Source organism: Phyllopteryx taeniolatus, chromosome 3 (assembly GCF_024500385.1).
Source record: "Phyllopteryx taeniolatus isolate TA_2022b chromosome 3, UOR_Ptae_1.2, whole genome shotgun sequence".
NCBI lineage: Eukaryota > Metazoa > Chordata > Actinopteri > Syngnathiformes > Syngnathidae > Phyllopteryx > Phyllopteryx taeniolatus.
The window spans coordinates 9,862,549-9,875,376 of NC_084504.1; the positions used below are offsets into that span (position 1 = coordinate 9,862,549).

Genomic DNA, 12,828 nt, shown 5'->3' on the forward strand with positions numbered 1-12,828 from the left:
CCTGCGGCAGGCCGTCTGTTACGTCAACGCCTCGCTTGGTGCAACAGATACACTTAAGGGAACGGTAAGTGTTTGTGAAACACAGTAGCGCACGTTATTCAGCCAGTAGCTGCCTACAGTGAACCAAGAAGCTTATTTGATTGACAGGTGAAGGTCGAGCAGGGCGTGGTTTCTTTCTTTTTCAGTGGACACGCCCAAACCGGGGCTCTATTGTTCAGAATTTTGGATCCTTATTTCGTATAGTAAGTGATTTTTTTTTTTTCATCAAAATTTGGCAGCCTTGTTAGCAATACTCTTCTCTGTGGTGTGTCAAAAAAAAATTTTGTTACGGTGTCTTTAATCTGTTTGTTAGTTAACCAGTTAGTTAGCCAGTTTGTCAGTTAGTTAATGAGCTGCTTCATTAGTTTATTAGTCTGCTACTTTATTAGTTCAGTTAGTTATGGCTAGCTCATCGGTTTGTTATTTGGCTTGTTCATTAGTTTGTCAATTAGTTAGCTTGTTTGTCAGTTGGACAGTCTGTTGGTTAGTTAGCTACTTCATCAGTTACTAAGCTAGTACACCAGTTTGCTCATTTGTTCACGTTAGTTAGGTGGTCAGGTGCGCTAGTTTGTCAGTTACTCAGCTAGTTCGTCAGCTACTTCTTTATGGATTTTTGTCATTTTGCTTCAGCTAACTATCCACTAGCATTGGATGTGTGACATGATTGGTCTTTCTTCCAGTTGTTTTCTCCTGTGTACTTTGAAGTTTTAAGAAAGGGCTTAGTGCATTCAAAGTTTTCTTGATGAACGCGACAAACTGGAGCGACAGGACCGAGTTGTGCGTTTAAATATATCAACACAAAGAACACGTCTGTGCTCGCATTTCCTGGTCGCTTTTGTAAATCCTGCGCCGGTGGTCTGATTTGGCTAACAAGCGTCAGTGGGTCATCAGCATTGTGGAGTCGGTATCTCGTAAAGCGTGTGTGTCACGCGTGTGTAAATAGTCATGATTGGACAATAAAGTAATTGACATGTTTTCCTTTTTTTGTCGTACTTTCAGCGAGTGACAGTAATGACACTGACGACAAGATGACAGATAGAGTACACATACAGTAAGTACTTTGGCTTCTCAACAAGACAAGCTCAGCTTTTAACTTGATTTGAATTTACTTCAGCGAGTTGTCGAGCTAGCTAATTGGCGACTAAAATAGGTTTTCCAGTTAGTTATTTTTCCGTTCACGAGTTCATCATTTACTCGCTTAGTCATTCAATTTTAGTTAGCTAGTTTTCCAGTCAGTCAGTTACTTCATTAATCCATCAGTTAGCATGTTCATTAGTTAGTTGCATGCATGCATGGATGGATGGATGGATGGATGGATGGATGGATGGATGGATGATAGATAGATAGATAGATAGATAGATAATAGATAGATAGATAGATAGATAGATAGATTAGTGCATCATTTTTAGATAGCTAGTTCATTTGTTTTGTTTGTCATTTGTTTATATAGCAAATGTCATACCTTTAGTTAGCTATTAGTTAGTCATTTGTTCATTATCAAGTTTGTTGGTTCACTAGTGAACTAATTTAGTCATTCTGTTAGCTTGCTAGTTCTTAAGTTCAACAGTTCACTAGTTTGCCAGTTTGTTGGTTGGCTAGCTAGCTAGCTAGTTGGCTAGTTAGCCAGTTTTATCATTTGGTTAGTTGACTAATTTGTTAGCCTGCTAGTTCATTAGTTAGGCCATCAGTTTGTCAGTTAGCTAATTGGTAATTATGTCAGTTCACCAGTTAGTTTTCGAGCAAGTTCATCAGTCACTTATATACTGGAGCAAGCTGGTTGATGGTTTGTTAGTCAGTTCACAAGTTAATTTGACAGCCAGTTAGTTAGTTGTATCATCTTTGCGATGAACAATGAAGAACAAAAACAAAACAATTGCAGAGTTGATGCCTGACGTGTATTTCAGACGTTTTCAGACGACAGGCATGTTTTCCACGAGTCGAGTGGCTTTCCACTGTTGTACAACATTTACTCTTGAGTTCCTCCAGCTGGACCCCCCTCCAAAGTGCCTTTCCACCGCCTCACCCAAAGACCCCCCATGTGAGGGTCTTAAAACGCGTTCAGTGTGTGGACGACGTTGCATGTTCAAATTATTGCAATCAGATGTCAGAGGCAGAAAAATTTCCTCATCGTTTCCTCCCCAGCGCCCCTGAAAGAGAACGTCAGTCGTGGAGGGGTAGAAAGCGGGGGGTGCGCACCATCCGGATGGGAGCATGATGGTACAGGATGTGTGTGCTTAATGCCATTGAGGTGTGCTAAATGGGAGGCCGAGCCTTTAATGCGGACAATAAGCTGTTGCTTTCACACGCGTCAAGAGGGGGTGGCAGACGTGTGGGGGGGGGGGGGGGGGTTGTCTGGGATTCACTAAAGTGTGTGTGTTGGGGGGGGGCAATGAGATGGTGGAGTGTGTGCGGGGTGAGCGGGGTGCACCAATTCTGTCGCCATGTTGCATGGGGTTTGGAAAAAACTGTACTAAACATTTTTTGAGGGTGTGTGCGGATGATAGGTGGTGTGCTAAATGTTGGAGACAGGGTGGGCCAAAACTGTCAGGATGTTAAAGAGAGTTTGCTAAAGACTGTACTAAACATTTGTAGTGGGTGTGTGCAGAATAGAGGTGGTGTGCCAAATGTTCTTTGAGCGGCTGTGCACCAACTCTGTCGGGCTGTTTAAGGGAGTTTGCAAAAGACTAGTAAAAAAATTTTTGAGGGTGTGGGTGGATGAAGGGTGGTGCACCGAATGTTGTTTCAGAGAGTGGGGGTGGTGGGGGGGGAATTGGGTCCGCCAACTCTGTAAGATGCAGAAGGGAGTTTACAAGAAAACGGGACAAAACGTTCTTTGAGGGTGTGTGCTTATGAGAGGGTGTGCCGAGTAAAAGGGGGGTGCGCCAACTCTTGTCAGGATGTTGAATATTAGTTGGGAAGGACAACAAAATTTGTTTGAGGGTGTTTGCAAGGGAGAGGGGGTGCGCTAACTCTTGTCAACATGTTGAAATGGGTGCACGCTTCAAAGAGGAAGCGCACCCCAGCTCTCCCTGCATAACACCTCAGCAACTTTTTTTCTTTTTTTTTTTTGCACAACTCTGTGTGTGGGGAAGAGATAGGGAAGAGGGTGTGCGCCATTTCGTTTCTGCAGAAGAGGGTGCGCATCTTGGAAAAGAGTGATGGGTGGAATGTTATTGAATTCAACTAGAGGAATCAGCTGCTTTTTTCCCAGGGTTTGGGCGTGCGTGTGTGCGTAAAAGTCTCCTGAACAGGAAACTCTCTCGCTCTCTCGCTCGCTCTCTCTCTCTCTCTCTCTCTCTCTCTCTCTCTCTCATTGGGTGCGTGTGCGTGCGAGAGAGAATCCCAGCTGGTCCCAGCAGCCTTATAATAGCGAGCTCAACATCCTGGAGCTTCAATGAAAGCTAAGCTGAGCTGTCTGACTGCTTGGTCGGTTTCTCTTCACTTCAGCGCGGAGTTGCCTGGGAGTCGTAGCCGAGCGCCGCGTCTGATTTTTCGGTCACCTTGCACTGGTCTTTACCGTGCCTCTCGCTGGTTGTGATGGTTCCCCACTCGGGTGATGCTCAGTCCTGTCGGAGGTAGGAAGCGCTTGTGGGAACTTGTGGGAAGCTTCTAAAAAGTGCTTCAGGTCGTCTTCGCGTCCACGTCCAGGATGGCTCTTTTGGTTCTGGTCGTGCTCTCCGCGTGGGTCTGCTGCGCACGCTTCGGATACTGCGCCCTGCTCCGAGCGGAGGCGGATTTTACGCACGAGGCCGAGCGGAGGCATGCTGCTCCAGTAGCTCCAGTGGTTGCGGGGGACCGGGAGCGGCTGTCCCAGGACACGGTGACAGAGCACATGCACATGCTCTACGACAAGTACAACAAGGCGGGATTCGCTTACAAGAACGGCAACACGGTGCGCAGCTTCAAGGCGCACTGGGGTACGTACCACAACCTTTATTTTAACGCACAAAAAAATGGCTTCTGCAAAATGAACCATTAAAATATTTTTGTAAAGCTCCACGGATGCTCAAATGCTCAAAAAGTTGACTTTGCTTGTCCTGCACAAAGTCGTTACAAATGGACGTAAATCCACCTGTCGCAACATTTTGCCTTCACCACAACTTCATCTTCAGCCAGCAAAGCATGCTGTAATTCTCTTTTTTCCTCTCATTTTTATGACAATTTCTTAAATGTCACATCAAATACTTATCATGTTTTATATCCTGCAAAGGTGTTATAATTCCTGTTTTGTAGTTTACAATTGACTTAAATGGTGGTATTATTATTATTACTTTACTATATGGTCTAACAATTTCATGTTTTGTTAAAACGATGAAAGTCAGTCAGTTAAAGCGAGAAGGGTCGCTATGCTTTGGTTATGTTGTCTTTTGCTACCCCCTGTTGATTGGAACGAGACATGCTTCACAGGTCACTTCATTAGGGACACCTCCAATTATTGAAAATTGTCTTTATAATAATTTTGATAATAATTGTAATTGCATTTTTGATAAGAGTTGTTTGTTAAGTTGGTAGGTAGGTAGGTAGGTAGGTAGACGGGTTGGTCAGTTGTTAGTCGGTAGGTAGGTGTTTAGGTCAGTCCAAAAGTCACAGTAACCTTCATTAAATGCTACTGTAGGTAGATAGGATGGTAGGTAGGTCACTAAATGCTACTATAGGGAGGTAGGTACTAGGTAGGTAAGTAGATAGGTAGACAGGTAGGTAGGTGAATGAGTAGGTAGGTGAATGAGTAGGTAGGTTTGTAGGTAGGTAGGTAGATGGGTTGGTCCGTTGTTAGTAGGTAGGTAAGTAGGTAGGTAGGTGATTAGGTAAGTCCATAAGTCGCACTAACCTTTGTTAAATGCAATTGTAGGTAGGTAGGAAGGAAGGTACAAACCCCAATTCCAATGAAGTTGTGACATTGTGTAAAACAGTAATAAAACCAGAATACAATAATTTACAAATTCCTTTTCAACCTGTATTCGATTGAATACGCTACAAAGACAAAGATATTTAATGTTCAACCTGATCCACTTTGGGGTGTTTTGCAAATATTTACTCATTTTGAATTTGAGCACATTCCAATAAAAACTGGGACGGGCATGTTCACTCTGTTACATCACCTTTTAACAACACTCAATAAGCATTTGGGATATGAGGCTTTGTAGGTGGAATTCTTTCCCAATCTTGCATAATGTACAACTTCAGTTGTTCAACAGTCCGGGGTCTCAGTTGTCATAATTAGCGCTTCATAATGCGCCGCAGATTTTCAATGGAAGACAGGTCGTCTCGTAGCCACGCTCTTTTAATAGAAAGCCACACCTTTCTAACACGTGCAGAGTGTGGCTTGGCATTGTCTTGCTGAAATAAGCAGGGGCGTCCATGAAAAAGTCGTTGCTTGGATGGCAGCATATGTTGCTCCAAAACCTGTAATGTACCTTTCAGCAGTAATGGTGCCTTCACAGATGTGTAAGTTGCCCATGCCATGGGCAGTAACACACCCCCAAACCATTGCAGATGCTGGCTTTTGAACTTTGCGCTGATAACAATCCGGATGGTCCTTTTCCTCTTTGGCCCAGAGGACACGATGTCCATGATTTCCCCCAAAAATTTGAAATGTGGACTAGTCACACCACAGCACACTTTTCCACTTCGCATCAGTCCATCTCAGATGAGCTTGGGCCCATAACCATTTCTGGGTGTTGTTTATATATATGGCTTTCGCTTTTTTTAACTTGCATTTGTAAATGTAGCGACAAACTGTGTTAATGTTTCAACTGAGCCTTTCTGGGATGGTCCTTTTATACCCAATAATAACAGTCAGCTGTTTGCAGCGAACCTGTTCACCTGTGGAATGTTCCAAACAGGTGGGGTTTTTTTTTTTAGCATTCTTCAACTTTCCCAGTCTTTTGTTGCCCCTATCCCAGCTTTTTGGAAAGGTATTGCAGGCATCAAATTCAAAATGAGAGAATATTTGCAAAAAGAAAAATGTTAATCAGTTTGAACATTACATATATTGTTTTTGTAGTGTATTCAATTGAATATAGGTTGAAAAAGATTTGTAAATCATTGTATTAAGTTTTATTTACATTTTACATAACGTGCAACTTCATTGGAATTGGGGTTTGTAGGTATATGAGTCAGTAGATGGGTCGGTAGGGTCATTAATTGGTAGCTAGCTAGGTAGAAAGGTCTATATAGGAGTTTGGTTCTTTGGTTGGTCGGTATGTAGGTCGGGTGGTCGCTTGGTTGGTTGGTCGACAGGGAGGTAGGCAGTCTTGCAGGGGTGCAACACTTTTGACTAGCTATCTACTCGAAGGCTAACCTGAAAAATTTGCTTTAAGTTTGTCCCTCTATCCTGGCTGTTGTCTCTTATCCGCGTGTTTGTACTTTCAGGGGTGATCAACAAGAAGCGGCTTCAGATCTTCAACCTCACGTCGCTCACTAAGTCCGAAGATGTCCTTTCTGCCACACTGCACTACTATATCGGGGACCTCCACAATGGCAGCTGGTCCTGCTCCAGACCCCAAGGCTGCGTCTTCCATGGCCCACGCAGGCACAGCCACATCCACGCCGTCATCTGGAGCTTTGCCCCTGAGGCTGACCAGTTGAGGACTCTGGGCCAGTTCCGCATCAATGTGTCCACACACAACCAGGACTTCATCTCCTGGCAGTGGAAGGACATCACCAGGGTGGTCAACCAGGCCAAGGCACATCACCAGCTCCTCATCGGCATCGAGGTGGCCTCGCGGGGACCCCGGCCCTGGAAGGAGCTCCTGGCTGACCGCTCCCCTTACATCCTCGTGTACGCCAATGACTCGGCCATCTCTGAGCCCGAGAGCGTGGTGGCCACCCTCAGGAGGAATCCCTCGGTGGGGGACCCCAAGGTAGGGCAACGTGGGCGGAACGCGACGGAACCGCAGAGGAGCTCTTCCAGGCCCAAGCGTGCCATCAACGTCCTGCTCCCCCTGCAGAACAACGAGCTCCCTGGACCTGAGTACCCCTATGAGACAACCGGTTGGGATGAGTCCAGTCCCTATGAGCCCTTCCAGAGCAAGCAGGCCCGGCGGCCGTTGCGCAAAAAGAGCCGCAAGAACCCAAGGCACAAGATGCCCCTGCTACAGTTTGACGAGCACACTATCAAGAAGGCCCGGAAGAAGCAGTGGAATGAGCCCCGGAACTGCGCACGCCGCTACCTCAAAGTAGACTTTGCTGACATCGGCTGGAGCGAGTGGATTATTTCGCCAAAGTCTTTTGACGCCTACTACTGCTCCGGGTCCTGCCAGTTCCCCATGCCCAAGGTGAGACTTTCTGCCAGTCTTCCTCCAGACCTGTCTGGATTTACCCTCCAATTTAGTGTCTAAATCTTTTTTTAATGCACCTAAAATGCAACTGAACCACTACACACTGGTACAAAAACATGTAAACTTCATGGATGACATTAGGTAGGTAGGTAGGTAGGTAGGTGTCTACATAGGGCCAAAGGTTGTGGTAGGTGTCTAGGTAGGTCCTTAAATTGCACTCACCCTCGTTAAGAAGATGGGTAGGTATGAGCATGAGTAGCTGGGTAAGTAGTTAGGTACTACCACTACTACTGCTCTCGGTCCTCCTAATTCCCAATGCCAAGGTGAGACGTTCTGCCAGTCCCCCTAGTTGGTATCGTCGTCGTTCTCCGATTTAGTGTCGAGATTAGATTCAGTGTCTAGATTAGATTTACTGGACAGTTTACCAACGATTTCTGATTTTAAGATCTGCCATGCACCGAGAGATGTGGCTAAACAAGACGGGAATGGACAATTGCCAACAAATTTCAGTCGCTGACTGACCCTCCTACACCTACCAACTCTTTGCAATGAGAAAAACTGCAAACCCTAGAGTTCTTCTTGACAATAGCAATGTCCCAATTAGTAGATGGCTTTCTATTTGGGTAGACAGCTCGGTAGCTAGGTAGGTGGGTAGTTAAGTGGTTAGGTTGGTACTGGGTCGGTAAGTCACAAATTCCACCAACCCTTCTTAATGCAAATGTAAGAGTCTAAAATTCAGGAGATTCCTTTCTTTACCTTGCATCACAATGCTAGGTGGCTACATGTTAGCATTACTAACGTCACATAATAGTGGGTGAGTGCATTTGATAGGTTGGTAGGTAGGTGGGTAGCTTGGTAGATAGGTGGGTTGGTCTGCCGGTGCGTGGGTAGTTAGTTAAGTAGGTAAATAGGTATTGAAGTGGGTAACGTGAGGTAGTTTGGTCGGTAAGTATAATTTATTTTCTCACTGTTGAGCAGAGCAACATGGTTGATGTGGCCACTGATCCAGTAGCATGCAGCATCATGCCAACAACCACTTTTCCTCCTATAGATAATGTGGCCCACATTATGCAAACAGCAAAGATTCTATCAACTTAGTTAAAAGGTCCTTGAAGGCATCATGTCATGTTTCTAGTCAATATACATAAAAAATAATAATAATAAAACTTGCTTCTGATCTAATAAGACGGCAAAGATTCTAAACGTGGCCGGAATGCGCACCACTTAATTCACTCCGACTTGGCATTCCCGGCCTTTGTAGTGCATGCTAATTATTGCCAGGAGCGGCCCGGGGCATCGCGCTCCTCCTCACCTGCAGGGGTTGCTGTTTTAAAAGAGGACACGCCTCCTTTAAAGCTCATTGCTCTGCGAGAAAAGACGCACAGAGATCCACTCGTAGCATTCCTCAAAGTTGTCCAACACTTGATTTTAATAGTGGTAATACTGAGAGGCAAGAAAAAAAGAAAAAAAAACTAAACGTTTATAAATTGTTTGTAATAATGTCCCCGTTTTTTAGCAGATTGCAACGCAGTCAAGAACAAAATGCGCAGTGCTTGCATGACAAATGTGCTATTACTTTTCTCAGTCCTAGCACCCTCACTCACACCCGCATGCACCTCAATTTGAGTTAAAAGTGAAGTTTTGTACAGGAAACTAGGATATTTATCGTGATGAATAGTTATTATACCACACCACCATTCCACTTTTAATCTCGCTCACCCCGTGGAGGGCATTTGCACCACCACAGCATGGGAGTCCCTGCTTTCGAGGCTGTATTTTAATTATTTTCAGAGGTCTTATCGTGAAAACACTGAGGAATCAATTTGTTACAAACCTCTTAAACCAGTGTTTTGTGGCTGACTTTTTTTGGGGGGGTGCGTTATGCTTTCAGGCGCTGAAGCCATCAAACCACGCCACCATCCAGAGCATTGTGCGGGCGGTGGGTGTGGTGCCCGGCATCCCGGAGCCGTGCTGCGTCCCGGAGAAGATGTCGTCCCTCAGCATCCTCTTCTTTGATGAGGACAAAAACGTGGTTCTCAAGGTGTACCCCAACATGACGGTGGATTCCTGCGCGTGCCGATAGTTCCCTTGGCGCACCCCTCTTTTGTCCCCACCGCCTGCTGACTCTCGTCGCCATGGAAGCAAGTCCAGAAAAGATGCGTTCCTCTTCTTATTTTTAAAATTGCTCACATTGACGCCGGACCTGACTGGCAGGGCACTCTAAGGGAGTGCGCAATGTGGTTACAGGTGATGGGGGTGCGACAGCAGGAAGTAGTGGTGGTCCTCGAGGAAGATGCTCACATGGAGGAGGACCACTGAAGGATAAATGCCTTTTTAGGACGAATTTTCACAGTGCTTCAATTTGGACCCATTCTATTTGACGGGCTACACCTCTTCTCATCAGCCATGCTGGTCTTTGTCCAAACTTTTGAAGCCACGCACCTCCTTCCCTACCGAACTTGAGAAGCCACGCACCCCCTTCTCTCCGTGAACTTTTTCAACCAGACACCACCTTGCACATCTGGACAGAGTTGGCACACCCCTATAAAATGCGCCCTCCCTGCGGAGCACCACAAAACTCAAGACAAAGATCATTTAAAGGCATCATATTTCGTCATGTAAACATGATTGAATGGGATTAAAAAGACGGTTGTTCCATACGTACCCCTTGGGGTGCGCATACCAAAGTTACCCCTCTGTAAGTCTGTATTTCCCATTCATCATAATATAACTTTATAGTATAACATTATGGATTCCAAAGCCAAGCCAGAGTGATGTTTCGAAGGGGGTCCACCTAACCATATCAGCTAAGTCAGTCTTTCTCAAACTATTAAAGCCACGAAACCCCTCCCATCCCTAAACTTATTAACCCATGCACCCTATTTAGCAACATGCTTGGCACACCCCCTATGCACCATATGCACCCCCAGACAGTTTTCTCAGTGTTAGTGAGTATGTACCATTCATTGTTACTTTATTGTGCAACTTTATAGATTGAAAAGTTTAAGCTGGACCCATAGCTCTGAGGGGGTGGCGCACCCCTTCGTCTTTGCACACCACCCGTCAGCACATAGCGGAAATGTCTATACGTATCCCTAGGTGTGCGTGCACTACAGTTTGCCCTGTTGTATTCCTAAGCAAAGTTGGACTGATGCCTCTGGGGTGGGGGCTGCCCCTCTCTTCAATCTGCTACATCAGTTTTTGAAGCTACGCACCCCCTTCTGCATTCAAGACAGAGTTGGCGCAGCCCATCTCCACCACGTACCCCCTCTAAATAAAGTCCATTTGAGGTGCTGCATGTACCACAGTTTGCCCTCTGTAACTGTATTTACCATTCATCACTACATTATTGTATAACTTCTAGGATCCCAAAGCTCAGCTTACCCTCTGAAGGGGGTGTGCCTCGCCTTATTCGCCCAGTCTTTTGTTGGCTTTAGTTCCCCCCGAATGTTTCGCCCCCTTTTTGTTGTAGCCATAAAGGCATCATGTTTAATCATGCAAACATGATCAAGTTGAATTAAAAATTTCATTTTACAGAAAATGTTTATGCGCACCAACATTTGGAGATCCATCCATCCATTTTCTTTACCGCTTATCCTCACTAGGGTCAGGGGCTGCTGGAGCTTATCCCAGCTATCTTCGGGCGGGAGGCGGGGTACATCCTGAACCGGTCGACAGCCAATCGCAGGGCACATAGAAACAAACAACCATTCGCACTCACATTCACACCTACGGGCAATTTAGAGTCTTCAATCAACCTACCATGCATGTTTTGGGGATGTGGGAGGAAACCGGAGTGCCCGGAGAAAACTCACAGAGGCACGGGCAGAACATGCAAACTCCACAAAGGCGAGGCCGGGATTTAAACCCCGGTCCTCAGAACTGTGAGGCAGACGTGCTAACCAGTCGTTCACCATGCCGCCCCATTTGGAGATACCATGACCAATTCATTCAGTTTTACTGTACAACTGTATCAGTTCCAAAAGCTAAAGTTCCTCTTCGTATCACCTTTATCAATCATTTGAATCCATGCACCCCCAGTTAGCACACCTCCACTACCCCTAAAAAGTTACTACAAAAGGTTTAAGCAGGCAAGTGGTGTGCCTCTCCTTCTCAGCTTCTTCCCCAAAAACCTTTGAGGCCACACACCCCCTTCAACATCCTGCTGGTGCATCGCCTCTCTTGCTTAAAAAAGTTTTTTTTTTTTTAAACAAAACAATACATATCCTCAGGTTGTTTTTCTAACTGTTGAGACCACAACAGCAAAACATCTATTTATGCAGACCAGATACTTCCCGTACGCTTTATATTGTACATTTTTGTGTATATATTGCAGCTGACTGTATGCTGACGACTGTTTGTTGACAAGTGCCTTTTCTTTCCAAATCTTGGGAATCCATTTGTAATAAAAAGCTGTTATTGTGGAATTTATTCTTTAAAAATATATATATACAGTATTTCAAAACTTTTTGATATTTCAGAGATATTTGCTCTATTTTGGGTCAATAGATGTTTTTCTTTTGTTGTAACTTTTATATATTTTGTACTTTTTGTTAGCAATGCATGCCATAGAAACACTGTGGGCCATTTGTTGTCTTTTGTGTGAATGTTAGCTTGAAAAAAAGAATATGCTTGTACAATAAGCTTGGTAAAGTATATTTGTATATGGAAATGGCTTTATTTATTTTTGTCTATCTGGTGAAGAGGGCGGAGCCTGGGAAAGAGAGGGGCGGGGTCTTCACATGTGACGGACATTTGACCCCTGACCCCTCGTCACTGGCAACGCCGCCAACTCTCAAAGCATTCAAAGAAATGAATAAAAGTATGCAAAATTCAACAATTTTTGAGATCATGGTTTGGGTTTATGCCTACAGATTTACAAAAAAACAACAAAATATCGTTTATGTAATTTGTTTTTGTGTCATCAATGCAACAAAGCAAATACATTTACAATATTTACATTTTGTACACAATAGGTGTGCATGAATGACACTAAAAGAGTGAATATAATATGAAAATCTATGACTAATTGTATAAAGTAGTAAAAAGTAGTCGGAGTAAAACATAAACGTAGCAAAGTCAAAAGTAAAAATGAGAAATTTGTTTTTTTAGGGAAAAGTAATATCTATGGAAAAAGTATTTTTTTTACTGAAAAAATAAATTTTCTAAATAAAAAAAAAACCTTTGTTTCTGAAAACAGTGTTTTTGTTTTATTTGTTTTTACATGAAGTCGTATTTCCATCCATTTTCCGTACCGCCGGAGCCTATCTCAGCTGACTTTGGGCAAGAGGCTGAGTACACCCTGAACTGGTCACCAGCCAATAGCAGGACACATAAATAAACAACCATTTGCATTCATATTCACAGCTATGGAAAATTTTGAGTCTTTGATTAACCTACCACGCATGTTTTTGGACTGGGGGAACAAACCGGAGTACCCGGAAGAAACCTGCATGGAGAGAACATGCAAACTCCACACAGGCAAGGCTGGATTTGAACCCGGGATCTC

At 44.4% G+C, this 12,828-nt stretch overlaps 1 protein-coding gene across 1 annotated transcript; it reads left to right on the plus strand.

The window, feature by feature from the left end:
* The first annotated feature begins 2,443 nt into the window (after positions 1-2,443).
* bmp3 (bone morphogenetic protein 3) lies at positions 2,444-11,865 on the plus strand. The gene is made up of 4 exons (XM_061766895.1): positions 2,444-3,614; positions 3,688-3,956; positions 6,412-7,316; positions 9,211-11,865. The coding sequence occupies exons 1-4, from the start codon at positions 3,577-3,579 to the stop codon at positions 9,400-9,402; spliced, it is 1,404 nt and encodes a 467-aa protein (XP_061622879.1). The 5' UTR covers positions 2,444-3,576; the 3' UTR covers positions 9,403-11,865.
* The last annotated feature ends 963 nt before the right edge of the window (positions 11,866-12,828 follow it).

What these genes read in the sequence shown, in the direction of transcription:
- bmp3 (XM_061766895.1), top strand. Translation starts at nt 3,577, where the DNA reads ATGGTTCCCCACTCGGGTGATGCTCAGTCCTGTCGGAG. An exon ending in CAGCTTCAAGGCGCACTGGG is followed by an intron (nt 3,957 to 6,411) that starts GTACGTACCACA and finishes TTGTACTTTCAG; the next exon opens with GGGTGATCAACAAGAAGCGG. An exon ending in GCCAGTTCCCCATGCCCAAG is followed by an intron (nt 7,317 to 9,210) that starts GTGAGACTTTCT and finishes TTATGCTTTCAG; the next exon opens with GCGCTGAAGCCATCAAACCA.